Source organism: Chlorocebus sabaeus, chromosome 28 (assembly GCF_047675955.1).
Source record: "Chlorocebus sabaeus isolate Y175 chromosome 28, mChlSab1.0.hap1, whole genome shotgun sequence".
NCBI lineage: Eukaryota > Metazoa > Chordata > Mammalia > Primates > Cercopithecidae > Chlorocebus > Chlorocebus sabaeus.
In genome coordinates, this window is record NC_132931.1 from 18926951 (window position 1) to 18944663 (window position 17713).

At 48.0% G+C, this 17713-nt stretch overlaps 1 protein-coding gene across 1 annotated transcript in view; it reads left to right on the forward strand.

The window, feature by feature from the left end:
* Positions 1-17391, forward strand: part of GNA12 (G protein subunit alpha 12) — a 113915-nt gene extending 96524 nt beyond the window's left edge. Inside the window, exons 3-4 of the mRNA XM_008018831.3 lie at positions 12405-12455; positions 14162-17391. Coding sequence (XP_008017022.2) covers positions 12405-12455; positions 14162-14731 — 621 coding nt within the window. The 3' untranslated portion in view covers positions 14732-17391. The remainder of the gene's footprint in view (positions 1-12404; positions 12456-14161) is intronic.
* Positions 17392-17713: the final 322 nt, after the last annotated feature.

The window sequence follows — 17713 nt, forward strand, 5'->3', positions numbered from 1 at the left end:
CACGTTAGTTAGTGTTTTTTCTTTAAGTGTTTGATAGAATTCACTAGTGAAGCCCTCTGGGCCTGGAGTTTTCCTTTGGGGAAGTTTTTTTGTTGTCGTTGTTTTAGAACAAATTCAGTTTTTTAAAGGCTATTCAAATTTTCTATTTCATACAGTATCCGTTTTGGGAAATTAGATTTTTTAAAGTAGTTTGTCCATTTCATCTAAGATGTCCAATCTGTTAGCATAAAGTTGTTTGGAACATTCTCTTAATACCCGTCAATGTTTGAAGGAGCTATAGTGTAACTTTTTCATTCCTGATACTGGAGATTTGTTTTTTCTTTTTCTTAATTCCCTTAGTTAAGAGGTTATCAATTCTGTTGACATTTTTAAAGAACCAACATTTGGCCTTGTTGTATCTATTGCAAAATTCATTTTCCATTTCATCGTAATCTCATCTTTATCTCATCTTTGTTACTTTCTTTCTCCTACTTACCTTGGGTTTAAAGCACTGTTCATTAAGCTCTTGGAGGTAGTACCTTTTGGTCAGTGATTTTTGATCATTTTTTCTCTTCTATAAGATTTTTTTTTTTGTTTGAAACAGGGTCTTGCTCTGTTCCCTGTACTGGCTTGCAGTGGTACAGTCTTGGCTCACTGCAGCCTCGGCCTCCTGGGTTCAAGTGATCCTCCCCCCTCAGCTTCCCCTGCTGAGTAGCTGGGACTACAGGCATGTGCCAACGTACTAGGCTAATTTTTGTTTGTTTGTGTTTTTTTTTGAGGAGACGGGGTTTTGCCATGTTGCCCAGTTCTTGAACTCCTGACCTCAAGCAATCCACCTGCCTCGGCCTCCTAAAGTACTGGGGTTACAAGTGTGTGCCCCCATGCCCAGCCCTAATATAAGCATGTAAAGCAACAGATTTCTCTCCTAAGTGCTGTAGCAGCCACATTTCAAGATAAAAGTGTTGACACTTTAACATTGTCTTTAAGTTCAGAATACTTTCTGATTTACTTTGTGAATTCTTCTTGATTTTAGCATGTCTGGGTACCGCTCCTGGAGTGTGCATATCTCTTGCTTCTGTTCCCATCTGTCCACCTTTCCATTCGCACCCTCATATTAATTAGTTATTTCAGCTCCCAAGCTGGTAACTCTAAAACCTTCGCCATATCCTAATCTGGTTCTGAGGCCTCACTTTGTGTCTTCACACTGTGTGTGTCTGTTAACATGCCCGTCCAGTAGTCCCTCTTGCTCTTCACACCGTGTGTGTGTCTGTTAACATGCCCGTCCAATAGTTCCCCTTGCCTGTGGCTTCACTTTTCATGGTTTCAGTTACCCGCAGTTAACTGTAATCCAAAAGCAGATGAATGCAGTACAGCGAGACACTTTGAGAGACCAGATTCACATAACTTTATTACAGTGTATTGTTTATTGTTATAGTTGTTCTATTATTGTTAACCTTACTCTGCCTAACTAATTAAACTCGATCATTGGTACATGTGTAAAGGGAAAAACAATACAGATAGGGTTGAGTATTATTCAAGGCTTCAGGCATCCACTGAGGTCTCAGAATGTGTCCCCTGAGGATAAGGAGGGGACTCCAGTATTTTTTCTTAAAAGCCAGGCATAACGTATCAGCTGCAGCCTCTGACATCACCTTCTCTTCCTGGTAAACTGTGATTCTCTGCATTTGCCTATCTGCCTCTCCAGTTTGGGGGCAGCAGTGTGTCCTGTGGTCTCAGCTTTCTGATGGGTCTAAGCAGAGCTGTGATTTTCAGTTTGTTCTTCTTGCTGGTGTTGCTGCTGTGAGGATGGGAGTGACACCTTCCAGGCCCTTTACATGTCAGACCAGAGAGTCTGACTTCTTTGACCTGTGGATTATTCAGAAGTGTGTGGTATAGTATCCTTGCTATGAGTTCATATTTATCATATTTGGAATTTATGGAGCTTCTTGAAATCTGTAAATTTATGTCTTTCACCAAATTTGGAAAGCCTTCTGCTTCCAAAAACATTCTCTTTGTTCTCTCCTGTGAGATTCCAACTACCTGTGTATTAGGCCCTTAGAAATTGTCCCAAAGATGCCTGCATCTCATTTTTTCTTTATCTTTTTCCTCTTTTTGAGATTGGATCATTGGATCATCTATATTAATCTAATTTCATTGGTCACTAATTCTTTCCTCTCTCATCCCCAGTCTGTTATTAAGTTCGTCCAGTAAATTTTTAAATTTCAGATGTTGTATATATTTTAGTTCTAAAATTTCCACTTGTTTTCCATTGTTTTCTGTGTATCTGATAAGATTTTCTATACCTTTATCCAACATGAGCATTTTTAACCTAATTGAGCCTAATTATAATAGCTGCTTTAAAGTCTGTGTTGAGCCATCCCACTATCTGAGTTGATAACTTCTGATTGTTTTTGCCCCTGATGATGAACACCTTCCATATGTTGAATAATTTGATTATATCCTGGGCATTATGAATGTCGTTTTAAGACTGTAAATCCTGTTCTGTTCATCCATCTAATGTTGGTATTTTTGCTTTAGCAGACACTTGCTGAGAGTCAGACTGCCATCTTGGTCATGCCTATGCTGCTGGTTGCTCAGATCCCAGCAGAGACCACTTTCAGTTTGCCCCGTATGTATAGTTCAGGTGCCAGCCGGGCTCTTGGGCAGAGTTTATGCAGAGAACTTGAGGTCTTCCTCACTGACTGTCTTCTTTCTGGAGTTCCCACCTTACTCCCTGGCAGTCCTGGTTGCCCCAGCTCTGTCCTCTTGTTCTAGCCACAAAGATGGTAGGCTTTCCGTCTGAATGTTACTGTTGCCACACACCACCATGCCTGTGGTTCACAGCTGATGTGACTGTGCACCTGGAAAATTCAGAAGAACCTACAGCTCTATTATTAGAATACAGAGCTTAGCAGAGTGACTAGTACACAAGCCAATGTACAAAAATCAATTGTATTTCTCTTCACTAGCAACAAAGGATTCGAAAATGGAAAATGTTTAAAGATACCATTTAAGAAGCACCATAAAAGATTACATACCTCAGAATAAATCTAAGGAAAGATGCGGAGCACCTGTGTACAGAAAATTTATAAGCATTACCAAGAGGAATTAAAGGCCTCATTCAAAATCAAAACTCTGCAGGTGTTTTGGGGGACAGGGAGGATAGAAATTGACAACTGACTTTAGAACTAATATGGAAATGCCAAGGGCCGGTGAGATTCAGTGCTTTCTTCACTTTGAGCACCAAGTGAGTGAGGACAGAGGTGAATTACAGCCCCTGGAAAATGACGGCATCTGTGAGACCACGTGGACAGCGACGAGATACACAGGAGGGGGACTCTTGTTGACAGCAGAATGTCACCTACAGAACGCCAAGCGTGGAGTGGCGCTGATTGGAAAATCATCTCGAAACTGTCGTGTTAAACACTGGAGACATCGCAGAAACCCCAAGGGCCATGGGAGACAGCTCTCTTCTTCAAAAATCTCAGTGTGGGCCGGGCACGGTGGCTCATGCTTGTAATCCCAGCACTTTGGGAGGCTGAGGCGGGCAGATCACTGAAGGTCGAGACCAGCCTGGCCAAAATGGCAAAACCCTGTCTCTACTAAAAATACAAAAATTAGTTGGGTATGGTGGTGCACCTCTGTAATCCCAGCTACTTGGGTGGCTGAGGCAGGAGAATCTCTTGAACCCGGGAGGCAGAGGTTGCAGTGAGCTGAGATTGCACCACTGCACTCTAGCATGGGCAACAGGGTGAGACTCCTATTACAAAAAAATAATAAATTCAGTGTTTCAGATTAAATGAAGCTAAAGAGGCATGATAAGTACATGTAAGTAATATACTAAATTCTGTGCTGGAGGAGGAAAATGGTCTAATAATGCTGTATCTGTACATATTAGATAAACCTTGCTGTCTAATACGTGGTACTTATGAGACAGCCATCCTGGATGAATCCTCTTATCCTCACGGCGTTCTCCTGAAGCAGTGCCTGAAGTTGCCGTGGTTGTAGAAGCAGGTGTCCTCATTCTTAGGATAGACCCTCTGAAGTTGTTAGGGGTAAACAACTTGCTCTCAAATGATGACGGATTTTAAGAAGTCTGTATTGAAAAGGAGTGAACGAAGGATAAAGCAAATGAGAGAAGATGTGAATCTGGAGATGAGGTGAATCTGGAGAAAGACTGTATGGGCTGTTTGTACTATTCTTGTGACTTTTCACACATACCTCTGTCCTAGCCCCAAAGAGGCTTGGAATTTGGGTTCTGGCTACTACAAAGGCTGGAATTCTGCTGTGAATTTCCCCAAAAAGTAGAAAGGTAACAGGCAGCCCAACTGTGACATGCTTGGAGCCTCACATGCTGGACTTTAGGGATTCTCTGGTGTAAGCCTCTAGAAATGGGGTGAGCTCTCCCTACCCCCAGCCCTGTTATTTAGGTTTTGGGGTTTTTGAAGAGACAGTGTCTCACTCTGTTGCCCAGGCCTGAGTGCAGTAGCGCAGTCATGGCTCACTGCATCCTCAACCTCCAGGGCTCAAGTGATCCTCCCACCTCAGCCTCCTGAGTAGCTGAGACCACAGGTGTGCACACCATCACACCTAGCCTAGGTGCTTTTTATCTAGAGGCAAGGGAATATCTTAAAACATGCTGTAAAATTTCTTTCTAGTTCACTTTTCTATGATGATCCCTGTGATACAAATGAAGAATCTAAATCTGTAGTTTTAAGGGCTGAATCTATAATTTGAACTGTTAGACATCTTATGAAACTGTTGAAGAATGAGCCCAACAGATACTCATAAAGCCACTGCCCAGTATTAACATGTTTACGTTTCACCATCTTTGCCTCTGATAGATGAAAATCTACACGTTCATAATTATATTTATCAGCTCAAGCTGCCATAACAAAATACTCTGGGTGGCTTAAACAACAGAAATTAATTTTCTCACTGCTCTGGAGATTGGAAATTGGGGATCCAAGTGGCAGCACCATCAGGTTCTGGTGAGGGAGGGCGGTCTTCCTCGCTTGCAGACGGCTGGCTTCTCACTGTGTCCTCACATAGGGAGGGAGAGCTCTCTGGTCTCTTCTTAGGAGGGCACTGTCATGTCATGAGGTCCCCGCCCTCAGTCACCTCCCAAAGGCCCCATCTCCAAACAGCATCACTGCAGGTGGGGCTTCCACACAGGAATTCTGGGAACATACAAACATGCAGTCTATAATGATAATGATCTAAATAGAAACTCCTCGAAAAGATCACCAGGAAATGCCAGAAAAGCCAGAAAAGATCACACTGGGGTGCAGCTTCACAGCTAGTAGGATGGCTACCGCTTTTAAAACTCAGAAAATAGCAAGTGTTGGCAAGGATGTGGATAAATTGGAAACTTTGTACGTAGCCCATGGGCATGTAAACTTGTGCAGCCACCGTGGAGAACAGCTTGGTGGTCTTCAGAAAGTTAAGCACAGAATTACCAAAGGACGGCCGGGCATGGTGACTCATACCTGTAATTCCGGCACTTTGGGATGTCAAGGTGGGCGGATCCCTGGAGGTCAGGAGTTCGAGACCAGCCTGGCCAACACGTTGAAACCGCATCTCTACTAAAAATACAAAATTCAACCAGGCTTGGTGGTGCATGCCTGTAATCCCAGCTACTCGGGAGGCTGAGGCAGGAGAATTGCTTGAACCAGAGGCAGAGGTTGCGGCGAGCCGAGGTCGCGCCTCTGCACTCCAGCCTGGTCAACGGGGCGAGACTCCATCTTAAAATAAAAAAAGAATTACCATAGGATGCCACAATTTCACTCCTAGGTGTATACTTGAGAAATGAAAACATATTCAAGCAAAAACTTCCACACAGCTGTGTGTAGCACTGTTCACAACGGCCGAAAACTGGAAACAGGCAAAATGTTCATCAACTGACAAATGGGAAAAAAAAAAATACCCATACAGTGGCATATATACATATATATACATATATATATACATTTGCCATAAAATGGAATGTCGCAACGGCCCGTGCCACAGCGTGGGCGAGCCTCAGAAATGCCGCACCAAGTAAAAGACCCAGGCGCAAAGGGCTGCCTGCTGCGTGATCACACTCCAGTGCGAGTTCCAGAACAGGCAAATCCATGGAGACAGCAGATTCGTGTTGTCAGGGGCTGGGCCGGGGCGGTGGGAGTGGCAGCTGATAGGCTGTGGAATTGGTGGCTGTACAGCATTTTGAAGGTAGTAAATGCCATTGAATGGTTCATGTTGTCAAAATGGGGAATTTTCTATTATGTAGATCTTACCTAATGAAAAAATAACAGAAGAACCCAGGCAAGGGGGCTGGTGCTTTAGGGGCCCGGCGTGGCGCCCCCGCAGCGGCACCCATGCACACACGAAGGACACACCCCGCGGGGCCTGAGCTTAACAGTTGTAGAGGCTGCTCCAGGGCCAAGGACCCCGTGCAGCACTTCCTGGGGTCTCACTGCTGTGACCGAGGGGTGGCTGTTTGCCAGGCTTGGAGACAAGGTGTCCACAGGCACAGCCACGAGGCCACACACAGGGCAAGGGGGCCAAAGCATGGCCAGAGTCAGGGGCCAGCTCCTCTGTACTTTCACATTCTGGCAAAAAAAAAAAAAGGAGGCCAGAATTCTAGGTTCTGCCTCTAACCTTGGTATCCTGTTAGGTTCATTTGCTTTAATTTAGGTTCAGTTTTGAGGGGTTGGTTTTTTATTTAATTTTTTTTTTTTAATTATGGAAGATGTTAGCATGGTTCCAAAGTCAAACACACTCAGAGAGGTCTACTCCTGTCTCTGTCCCATCCCCCGTTCCCTCCCTCCCTAGAAGTCATTTTTATCTGCTGCTGGTGTATCCACATTTCCTTTTCCAAATATAAGCAAGTAGACTACGAGTTTTAGTCTCCCGCCATTTCTTACATAAAAGGAAGATACTCGGCATTGTTTCGTGCCTTGTGCTTTTCCTTTGGCAGTGGGTATCGGAAACCTCCTTCCAGCCACAGAGCTCTTCTCCTTCGCCGATGCACAGCCCCCGACTGCATGGAGATCACAGTTTATTCAACCAACTTCTCTTACTAGACATTTGCTGCAGTGACAGCCTTGTGCCGGCGTCACTTTGTATTTCTGCCAGTGAATCTCTAACCTAATTTATTTTTTTTTTTAAGATGGAGCCTCACTCTGTTGCCCAGGCTGGAGTGCCATGGTGCAGTCTTAGCTCACTGTAACCCCTGCCTCCCAGGTTCAAGCGATTTTCTAGCCTCAGCCTCCTCAGTAGCTGGGATTACAGGCGCACACCACCACACCTGGTTAATTTTTGTATTTTTAGTACAGATAAGGTTTCACCGTGTTGGCCAGGCATGTCTCGAACTCCTCACCTTAAGTGATTGCCTCGGCCTCCCAATGTGCTGAGATTACTGTGAGCCACCACGCCTGGCCCTCTTACCTAATGCTTGGGGATGATAAATTAGCAACAGACACTTCATAAGTACCCACGTTAAGACTTGAAAAGCTTCATTTTTATAATGTATGTGAATGTGGTGCTTTCTCTCTTTTCCAGAATACTTTCACAGCAGTGATATCATTTAATCTCACGCCACCCCTGTGAGATGTCATAGGCATTCACTGAGCAAAGCCTGAGTTCAAAATGAGGATTTCTTTTGGGGAGCTAGATAATATTTTTAAAAGTATTTTGAAAGATTCTCTGTTGTTTGGTTAGCATCTCTATTCAGTGGCAATTTAATGCTAACTTTAATATTTATGTGTTAAGTAATGAAGTTGAAAACCTGGTCTTTGGAGTAATTTGCTGTTATTTTTCGTATACAGCAATTTTAAAATTTGTCTTCGTATTTTGTTACATTGAAGTGAGTAAACTAGATTTTGGAATCATCTGGCTCACCACGACAAGCCCTGTTTTCAGTCACAGTGTGAATGACCCCGTTTTAGGATTTTAGAGTTAACCTCACTAAGTGCAGAAACTGTAAGACAGGGCCGGGCACAGTGGCTCACGCCTGTAATCCTAGCACTTTGGGAGGCCGAGGCGGGTGGATCACCTGAGGTCAGGAGTTCAAGACCAGCCTGGTCAACCTGGTGAAACCCTGTCTCTACTAAAAAATCAAAAGTTAGCCGGGTGTGGTAGTGCATGCCTGTAGTCCCAACTACTTGGTAGGCTAAGGCAGGAGAATTGCTTGAACCCAGGAGGCAGAGGTTACAGTGAGCCAAGATCATGCCATTGCACTCCAGCCTGGGTAACAGGGCAAGACTCCATCTCAAAAAAAAAAAAAAAAGAGGCCGGGCGCGGTGGCTCAAGCCTGTAATCCCAGCACTTTGGGAGGCCGAGACGGGCGGATCACGAGGTCAGGAGATCGAGACCATCCTGGCTAACAAGGTGAAACCCAGTCTCTACTAAAAAATACAAAAAAAAACTAGCCGGGCGTGGTGGCGGCGCCTGTAGTCCCAGCTACTCGGGAGGCTGAGGCAGGAGAATGGCGTAAACCCGGGAGGCGGAGCTTGCAGTGAGCTGAGATCCGGCAACTGCACTCCAGCCTGGGTGACAGAGCCAGACTCCGTCTCAAAAAAAAAAAAAAAAAAAAAGAAAGAAAAAAGCCAACAGTGAGATAGCTCCTGAATGGGGAGATCGGGTTTAAAACTAAAAGGCCCTGTGGCCAGGAGCTGGACGTTGGTGTTTGTTTTCCTTATAACCACTCTCTGGTCCTTGATCTCTCCTTACCTCGACCCTTACATCTCAGACCAATCCACGGTTACCTTTGTTCCCTCTTGCTCCCCAGTGGGACCCACACGTGGGCTGTCCTTCGTGCATACCCTGTCAGCCTGTGGCATTGACAGGCAGAAACTGAACCAAGCATGTGGGTAGAAAGGCTCCAGTTAGGAGCAGAGGACAAGAGGGAACCAGAGTCACCCCCTCATGTACTGATCTCGAGGGTCTGGTCCTGTACAGGGTTGAAAGATTTGAGACTCTTTTCTTGTGGTCCTAAGTTAGCTGAAGGAAGCGTGTGAGGACAGCAGAGGTCTGTGAAGGGACATCTCGCTGTGTGCAGAGACAGAGGTGACAGGCGAGGCTGCTGTAGGACCCGCGCTGACAGAGCTCTGAGCGGCAGCGAACCCAGCGTGTGTCGTTCTCCTGCCGGAGGTGTGGGTGACAGGTGCTTCCAGAAACGGCTGAAGGCTGCAGGGCTCTACAGAAAGGTGGTCCCCTCACAGGCGTGTGTTGGCCTAGGTCCTGCCCAGCGTCGCGATATCATATCTGCCTGACTGTGCCCAGCACAGGTGCACAGGCCCCAAATCAACCTGCTGCTGCTGCTTGAAACAGACAACCCCTCTCTCACTGCCCACCAGCCGCTGCTCAGGTTCATCCCTCTGCTCATGAGAGGACAGGCACATTCCTGGGACAGTTGAGGCAGGGGACAGGCCCCGTCAGGTGTGTGCTGTGGCCTCTGGGCCTGTGAGAGGACAGGCACATTCCTGGGACAGTTGAGGCAGGGGACAGGCCCCGTCAGGTGTGTGCTCAGTGGCCTCTGGCCCCAGCCTAATGAAATTCATTTTGTTTAATCCGCAAGTTCAAGTGTGCGTGAATCTTGAGCAATGCAGGTTTTTCACACCAAGGAGAGTCCTGAAAGCCCACTTTGGATCCACTCGTGTTTCTAGATCTCGTGACTGCAACAGCCGTCGAGAGGACTCTGGGCTCACCTTGGCACACACAGTGCCTCTTTATAAACCCGCCAAGCAGTTAATTTCACGTGGACCTCTCAGTTTCTGCCACACACTCTTTCTCTGAAGAAATGACTGGATTCTCCTAGTGTTGAAAGTGCATGGGATTGTCAGCCTGGCCCTTTTAATGAGCTGCTGCCGTGAGACCTGAGTCCGTCACAAACGATCATCCCATAGGCTGCGCCCCATCAGCAGGTGCATCGTCCAGTCTCTGCTGGTGAACCGCAGTGCGCCAAACCTCAGGGACAGCAAGAGCGCAGATGTGAGGGACCGCAGTCTGGATCGCACAGGGTTGCCCTGTGTCCCCGTCTTCCCTCCAGCCCCCGTTAGAGAGCTTGTGGCACAGTCCCTGGCACCTTACAGCTCAGTGGCAGCTTTCCCATGGACCCCCTGGGCTGTTTCTCGAGGTGAGGCCGCCCTGACATGAAACTAGATTTGACTCCTCCGCCAACTGTGCAAGATGACCGAGAGTCACAGATAAGTTACATCCATTCCAAGTAGTGAAACAAATGCTGTGATGAGTTAAATGGGCCATTCTCATTCAGTCATCGTAGAGAAAGCGGCAGGGAAGATGTTTGCATATGAGCATTTGCCATGTCGTAAAGTGCAGTTTGGGGACTGATTTCAGACTCGAGGAGTGTTTAGATTCACACCGAGGGAAACGTCCTTCCTGTGTCCTGCTTCCCCTCTAGCTCGTCCTGATTGTGTCCTCTGCGGCGCTTTTCCCCTTGCGTCCATACTATCTGGGTGGAACACATGGCATCCAGGGTTTTGTGTCCTGTGGTGATGAGAGCACTGCCCAGGGCATCTGTGCCACTGTGACTCCATGCCTGACCCAGCTAGAACCCTGCAGGAGAACTGTGTCTGCTTCCTTCGTGCCTGGTGCCACCACCTGCCTAAAAACAGGCAAGGGTGGCTCGGGCTGTGAGCTGCTGCCACTCCCAGCTCCCTGGGGGAGCCAGCGGCCACAGGAGAGGGAGGGACGGTATCTTGATGCTTCTTGGGCTTGCATGGCACCTTCTGAGGCCCGGGTGAGGGCCGGAGAGCAGGAGGAGGCAGGGAAGAAAATCACTGAGGCAGGAACGTGTTGTAAATCAGGTGAGTGAGTGCGCCCAGCAGCTTCTCCCAGCTGCTTCCTGTCGGGACGAGGGAGGAGGTACGATGTGCAGAGGAGCAGGGGGACTTGGCACAGCCACAGCAAGGCAGCTGCCCCACCAGCCTCACGCTGGCTTCCCACATCGCAGGGGCTTGGTGAGGAAGGGAGAGAGCGGGCACAAGAGGTCAGTCGTGCCAGGCACCTGAGGTGCCTTCACCCCAGCACTCTCGATGCTGTCCCTGCTGCGAGCTAGGCCTCTGCCTGCGGCTCCGGAGAGCTGTGGTCACGAGGTGCCCGTGCCCACCCCGTCCTGCCACAGAGGAGGAGGAGGTATGCTCTCTCAACACAGGCAGCGCTGGGATGGGGAGGCGTGTGTGTTTCTCTCCCCTCAAACAAAACACTCACTTTGGAAACATCCAGAGGCCTTCGTTCTAAAGTGGGAATGTGGGCTCCTCCCTGAAAGGCTTCCTGTCTGCTTTCTCCCCTCAGTCTGTCTGGGACAGAGGAGGAAGAGATAGACTGAGCAGGTGCTGGCCACCTTTCTCCATCCCTTACAACGTCACGAGCTTCAGCACCCTCACGTAGTCCGTTCTGATGGCCTTCGCTCCTTAAAATTCTCCTGCGTCAGCTCACCACATGCGTATGACCTTGCCCCTGTACACTTCCCTGAGACTGCAGAAAGTGACTACTCTTCCACAAGCACTGATGTCAGGGCGGCCTGGAAGCCTAGACCCCGCCTGCTGGTGTCTGTCTGTAGAGCAGGGTTCAAAGTGGAATCTTTTAGAAAGTGGTGTAATTGGTTTTGAACGTGCTACCTTTGAGGGGACTCGGTACGTGCCTGTTCACGTGCAGGCTGCTCTGTGGTCGGCGGTTGCGCTCTCCCGGCTCCTCCCGTGCCCGCTGTGTGCCACGCGTTTGGCGGCTCAGCGCTTCCTGATACGGGGTCCTGGGTGATTCCGCTGGGCCCTTCTTGCTATGGAACACGTCTCAGATTGTATCGATGATTGGTCCAGGCAGGAGAAGACTGGCCGTCATTCCACCACAACAATCCAAATGGAAGATTCCCCTGTGTTGGCTACTGTAAATCAGGTCATAAAAATGTGGGAAGAAATAATGGACTCTTTCTAGAAACTGGAAGATGTTTTGCCAGATGCTCCTTCTCGTCAAAATCTTCCATTTTTAAGGACAATGTCTTGGGTCCTTGGGCCATCTTCGTCAGAAGCAAGACTGTACCCAGGAGCCGAAATCTGAAATCCTGTTCTGGCCTGTCCTTTGCTGGCTGCGTGGCCAGGAGTGGGCCAGCCTTCATGTCTGGAAAGAGTGTCCCGTGTCAGAGGGGCTGGCATCCCACCACACGCCGAAACCCACCCATGGGTGGGTTTGAAAAACAGCCAGAATTTGAATCTTGGGGTTGGAGCTAAGGAACCTGCATGAAAATTTTTCTTTAATGGTAGTTTTTTTATTTTAGAAAACACACGGACACTCTTCACCTTTTTCCTTTGCTTTCCCGTTTGCACAGAGGCGAAATACCACTGCTCTTACCCTGTTCAGTTCTTGTATTTGCCACATCAGGATTCCTCGATCCAGACTGAGCTGTGAATATTCTTCCTTCCTGACAGGGGGAATCAGTGAAGTACTTCCTGGACAACTTGGACCGGATCGGCCAGCTGGTGAGTAAGCACGTCTGCCCGAGGAAGCTGGACTCCGGGGTTAGAAAACACGTGTCCAGAGACCAAAGCAGTCCACGTGGTGAGGGCTTTGGCGGGACTGACAGGCCGAGCTTACTCTATCACATTACCACGAATGGTCCTGTAATGGCTCTCACTTAGATCTGGGCTCCCTCTCGGGGCAGGGGAGGAAATTGCCTTTGCCCAGATCACCATAAAGGAGATAGAGAAGTTGTTGAGTGAAAGGAGGACTTCCTTTAACTTTATCTCACGGAAAATTCAAACATATTCAAAAACAAGTAGTCTGATGGAACCCCAGGTGCGGCAGTTATCACTGATTACCAGTCTTGTTTCAGCAGCCCTCTCCCTGCCTCCAGGAGCAAATGCAAAGAATATTTTAGAGTGTACCTCAAAAAGACGAGACGAAAAATCACAACCACAGTAACTGCAATACCGTATAGCTCCTGAAAAATTAGCAGTAATTCCGTAATGTCAACCTAGTCAGTTTTGAGATTTTCCCTGTTATCTCATTAATGTTTTCATGTTGATGTTGCTTTGTTTCAGCAGATTTGAATCAACAGCCTAATAAGGTCCATACATTGCCATTGGTCAATACCACTTAAGTATTAGTCTGTATGTCTCCTTTTTTTCTTTCAATTTGTTTATTGGAGTAACTGGGTTATTTATCCTGTAGGGTTGTTTCTTGCCATGTGGACTTTGCTCTTCCACCCCTGCAGTGTTATTGAAGATGTTTCTCTGTCCCCTGCACACCCTGTGGGTGGTAATCAGACCTCTAGATCGAGGCTTGATCACGTCCCTGTTTGCTCCTTTGGCGAGACAGCTGCCTGCGTGGTGTGTGCACTCATCACGGGAGGTGTTTTGTTGGTGTGGGTTTTTTTGTTTTTTTGGTTTTGAGACAGGGTCTCTTTCTGTCACCCAGGCTGGAGTGCAGTGACGTGATCATAACTCATTGTAGCCTCAGCCTCCTAGGCTCAAGAGACCCTCCTGTCTCGGCCTCCCAAGTAGCTGGGACTATAGCCTGCGGCACCATGCCCAGCTAATGTTTTTCCTTCTTGTCAGTACGGGGTTCTACTGTGTTGCCCAGGCTGTTCTTGAACTCCTGGGCTCAATCTGTTCCTCCCACTTCCCAAAGCACCAGGATTACAGGTGTGAGCCGCCATGCCTGGCCTGGAGGATTATGAATAGTGCAAAGTCAAAGTGGGTGAAGAGTGTGGTTGCCTGTGTGTCGCTAAAGACTTAAAGAATTTTCTAAGAATAACATTAAATGTATTGCAGAGTGAATTTACATCCCATTACAAAACCTAAATTAATTCACAGTAAGGTTTCGGAAGCTATAAGCTCTGGGAGTTAGAAAAATAAAAAGGTATCTCTGGTATGGAAAGAAAAGAGATGGTAAATTTCCTCTGGAGAAGAAAACGGATGTGGTTTTGCCCTGGGCCTGCCCACGAGTGTTCTGAGCATTCGTCCTCAGACTGGTGAGCCTCCGTTCGTTTTGAAATGTAGTATTTGATTCTGTTTCACGGCCAGTTGATAATTTTACAAATGAAATTTGCTTTTGGTATCTGGTTCAACTTCTTGCAAAACTTGGTCTCTTTCCTTCTACCCTGTCTTTTTGCCATCTTTTTGTTTTTATTTTCTTGTGTTCTTTCTTCTTCCCCTAAATTTCTGCCTCATTCTGTGTTTTACAGAATTACTTTCCTAGTAAGCAAGACATTCTGCTGGCGAGGAAGGCCACCAAGGGAATTGTGGAGCATGACTTCGTTATTAAGAAGATCCCATTTAAGATGGTGGATGTGGGCGGCCAGCGGTCCCAGCGCCAGAAGTGGTTCCAGTGCTTCGACGGGATCACGTCCATCCTGTTCATGGTCTCCTCCAGCGAGTACGACCAGGTCCTCATGGAGGACAGGCGCACCAACCGGCTGGTGGAGTCCATGAACATCTTCGAGACCATCGTCAACAACAAGCTCTTCTTCAACGTCTCCATCATTCTCTTCCTCAACAAGATGGACCTCCTGGTGGAGAAGGTGAAGACCGTGAGCATCAAGAAGCACTTCCCGGACTTCAGGGGCGACCCGCACAGGCTAGAGGACGTCCAGCGCTACCTGGTCCAGTGCTTCGACCGGAAGAGACGGAACCGCAGCAAGCCGCTGTTCCACCACTTCACCACCGCCATCGACACCGAGAACGTCCGCTTTGTGTTCCACGCGGTGAAAGACACCATCCTGCAGGAGAACCTGAAGGACATCATGCTGCAGTGAGCAGGAAGGCCCCGGGGTTTGTCGTCTCCTGCAGGAGAACCTGAAGGACATCATGCTGCAGTGAGCAGGAAGGCCCCGGGGTTTGTCGTCTGTGACCAGCCTCCACGGCTGTGGGCCAGACTCCTGGGTGTGTGTTGTCTGTGTGGTCCTCGAGTGGGTTTCTCGGATCCGTGCCCTGGAATACCTGGCTCAGGAATGCTGTCAGACCAGCCAGCCAGTGAGCTCTGGGCAAAAGGACATGGAAACTGTTACGTTAGCTACTGAATCCTGGGGGCAAGTGAAACTACTGAAAACCCGAGTGATGATGTTGTGAAGACGGAACACCTAATCACACAGCTTGCTTTGCTTTTACAGAAACGTTCCTCTTTTTCTGACACAATTGAATTGAGGACCGTGTGTGTGTGTATGTATGTGTACACACACGCTCTGTCTTTAATGACAGAAACACAGAAACCAGCTGGCCTTGCAGACGGCTTTTCTAACTCGCAAGTCTTCTGAGACAGACTAACCTGAAAGCTTTGCCTAACGGTAGCTTGTAGAGATCCAGTGCACGCCGATGCTGCTAAACTCAGAGTGCCTGAGCCCGGCCCTGCAGCCCCAGCCGCAGTGTCTGAAGGCCACCTCCCAAAGGGAGCACGTTGCCTTTTCAAACTCCCGTGCCGATTTCCTAAGAGCCCCTAGTCCACGCCTCTCAGATGAAGCTGAGGAGCCGTGTCTAGGATCCCTTCCCAGCTCTGAGGATGGGCCGGGGAGCTCTGCAGGGGTGGATTCACCTTATGCCCCTACAGCAGGCTCAGCCTTACCCCCCCTGCCCGATGCCCAGCAGCACAACACGGACTGAGACAGGATGCCCACGGGGACTGCTGCTCTGTCCGCATACACACAGCGGTGCTCTTCTCCCCTTAGCCACCCCCATCCAACCCAACGGCAAAGACACAGAGACCAGGTCCCCTTGCAGATGGCTTTCCCATCTTCCTGCAAGTCATCTGCGCACACACAGTTGGCAGCACATAGCGTTTCCTTCTTTCAGAAACATTCCTCTTCTGGGGCTTCAGAAAGCTGGCAAGGCCACTAGCAGAGCTTTTGTTAATGCCCCAGCGGCTTGGCGAGCTCACAGCTGACCTTTCAGGAAGCCCACAGACGCTGGAGGAATCTTGAGTTTCTCCAAACTGCCGCTCCACCAGTGCCTTTGGACAGCCGTGCCTGTTTGCAGCTCTCCTGTAAGTCTGATTCTCATCGAGGCCCCTTGCTCCTATGACTGTGCTTGCAGAACAAGTAAACAGTCTCAGATGCCGCTGTCCCGGGGAGCCCGCGGAAGCCTGTGAATGTTGATACAAGCTGGCCAGTCCTGGGCCCAGTTCACTTGTCCAGCTACCTGCCAGGTGGCTTTCACTGTGTTTAAAATACATTGCATTCCAAGCTGGTCCCCTCTGTGTGTCACTCTACTGAGAAATCCTGCCTAGTGCGTTTGGGGATGTGTCCTAGCATTTAAAAAAAAAATGAAAAGCTTCCTCTTAACTGGCACCCGGACATTGCTGTGGTTCAGTTACACATCCCAGGGCCCTTGTCCCGAGGCCTCTGCAGCTCACCCTCAGCTTGTTTCCTGCAAACCTGATAAATACAAGCCCTTGGGACAGATGCAGAAGAGGGAGGGGAAAACCTGCCTCTGGGTCACCCTGTGAGCAGCGCGTTTTCATCAGGAGACAGCATGGAACTCTGTGTTGCAGTGCTCAAGGGCGTGCGTCAGAGTTTGCTGGGCTTGTGGCTCCTTTTTTGGCTGGATAAAGAAGTTGCTGTTTTTGTACTGCTTCTGTGGCTCTTCACAGACCTAAAGGATGTGACCAGAGCTGAGTGCTGATGACCAGGTTTTAAAGGAGAAAGAAACCTCTGGTGGGTCTCTCGGGATGGTCTCAGGTCACATTTTCAGTTTCCAACAGTGATGCGCAGCCCGGTCCAGAGCGTGGTGAGCTTTGTTTGCCTCCCGGGTCTGCTTTTACTGTCTCTCCTGTGTGTGTTAAAATCCAGGGCCCAGAGGAAGTGCAAGCGGGTCCTCCGCCAACTGGCGGAGCCTCTTGGTGGCGCTGTTGGCGACAGCAGCGCTGTCATTGGCGTAGCAGGGGAGTTCTTTGAAACACCTTCCTGAGTAGTCCAGACTTGTCAATGAGTGCTTTTTTTTCCTGTAAACAGTCTGACATATTTACTCGTCACTTTCAAACCGAAAGCATGAAAGGAAGGAGATGTTGTGGGGTCCGTTTAACTCGATAGAAAGCACAGTGGGATGGCCCCCGGCCTGGGCTCTTGACCCGCTCAGCACTGGCCCCACCTTCCTGGCCTAGGCACTTGGCCTTGCTGAGCTGGACTTCCTCCTCCTCCTCATGACCAGGGTAAATTAGAACGTGTTTAAAGACACCCCCTTCCAAATTCTGTAACACATTGTAATTGGAGGAGAAGGAAACTGCAAGGCTAAACTGTCATTTACAACTTTGCTACACATAGACCGTAGTCAGTTTTGTCTCCAGAACCTTAGGCTTTTGTATTTTTTAATTTTAATTTCATTGTTAATCCTTATTGTCTTTTTTTATTAAGATGTTGGAAAAGCAGGAGGTAGATTTGCCTCATCTATTATTGCAAAAATGTAACAATAAAGTTCCTCAAAATAAGATGTGTTCCTCATAGCTAACTCTTTACATATAAGAACGCATATAGGGATTTTACTGAAATCTATTTTTAACTCTTCTGTTTGTAGAGAAATTGTTTCAAGGATTTTGAGTCGTAGGTCTAATTTATAGAGATCTCTAGAATTCGTATTGTAATTTTCCTACTTCTTTGATAAAAGAAAAATGAGTCAGATTATTTTAACTCCAAGATTAAAAAAAAAAAAAAACTTGAGAGAAGACTATTAGTTATAACTAACTTGGTGGTTCTGGGAACAGACATCTAACCTGGTATTGTAAGGTAGAGGCTCCCGTTGGGATGATAGTG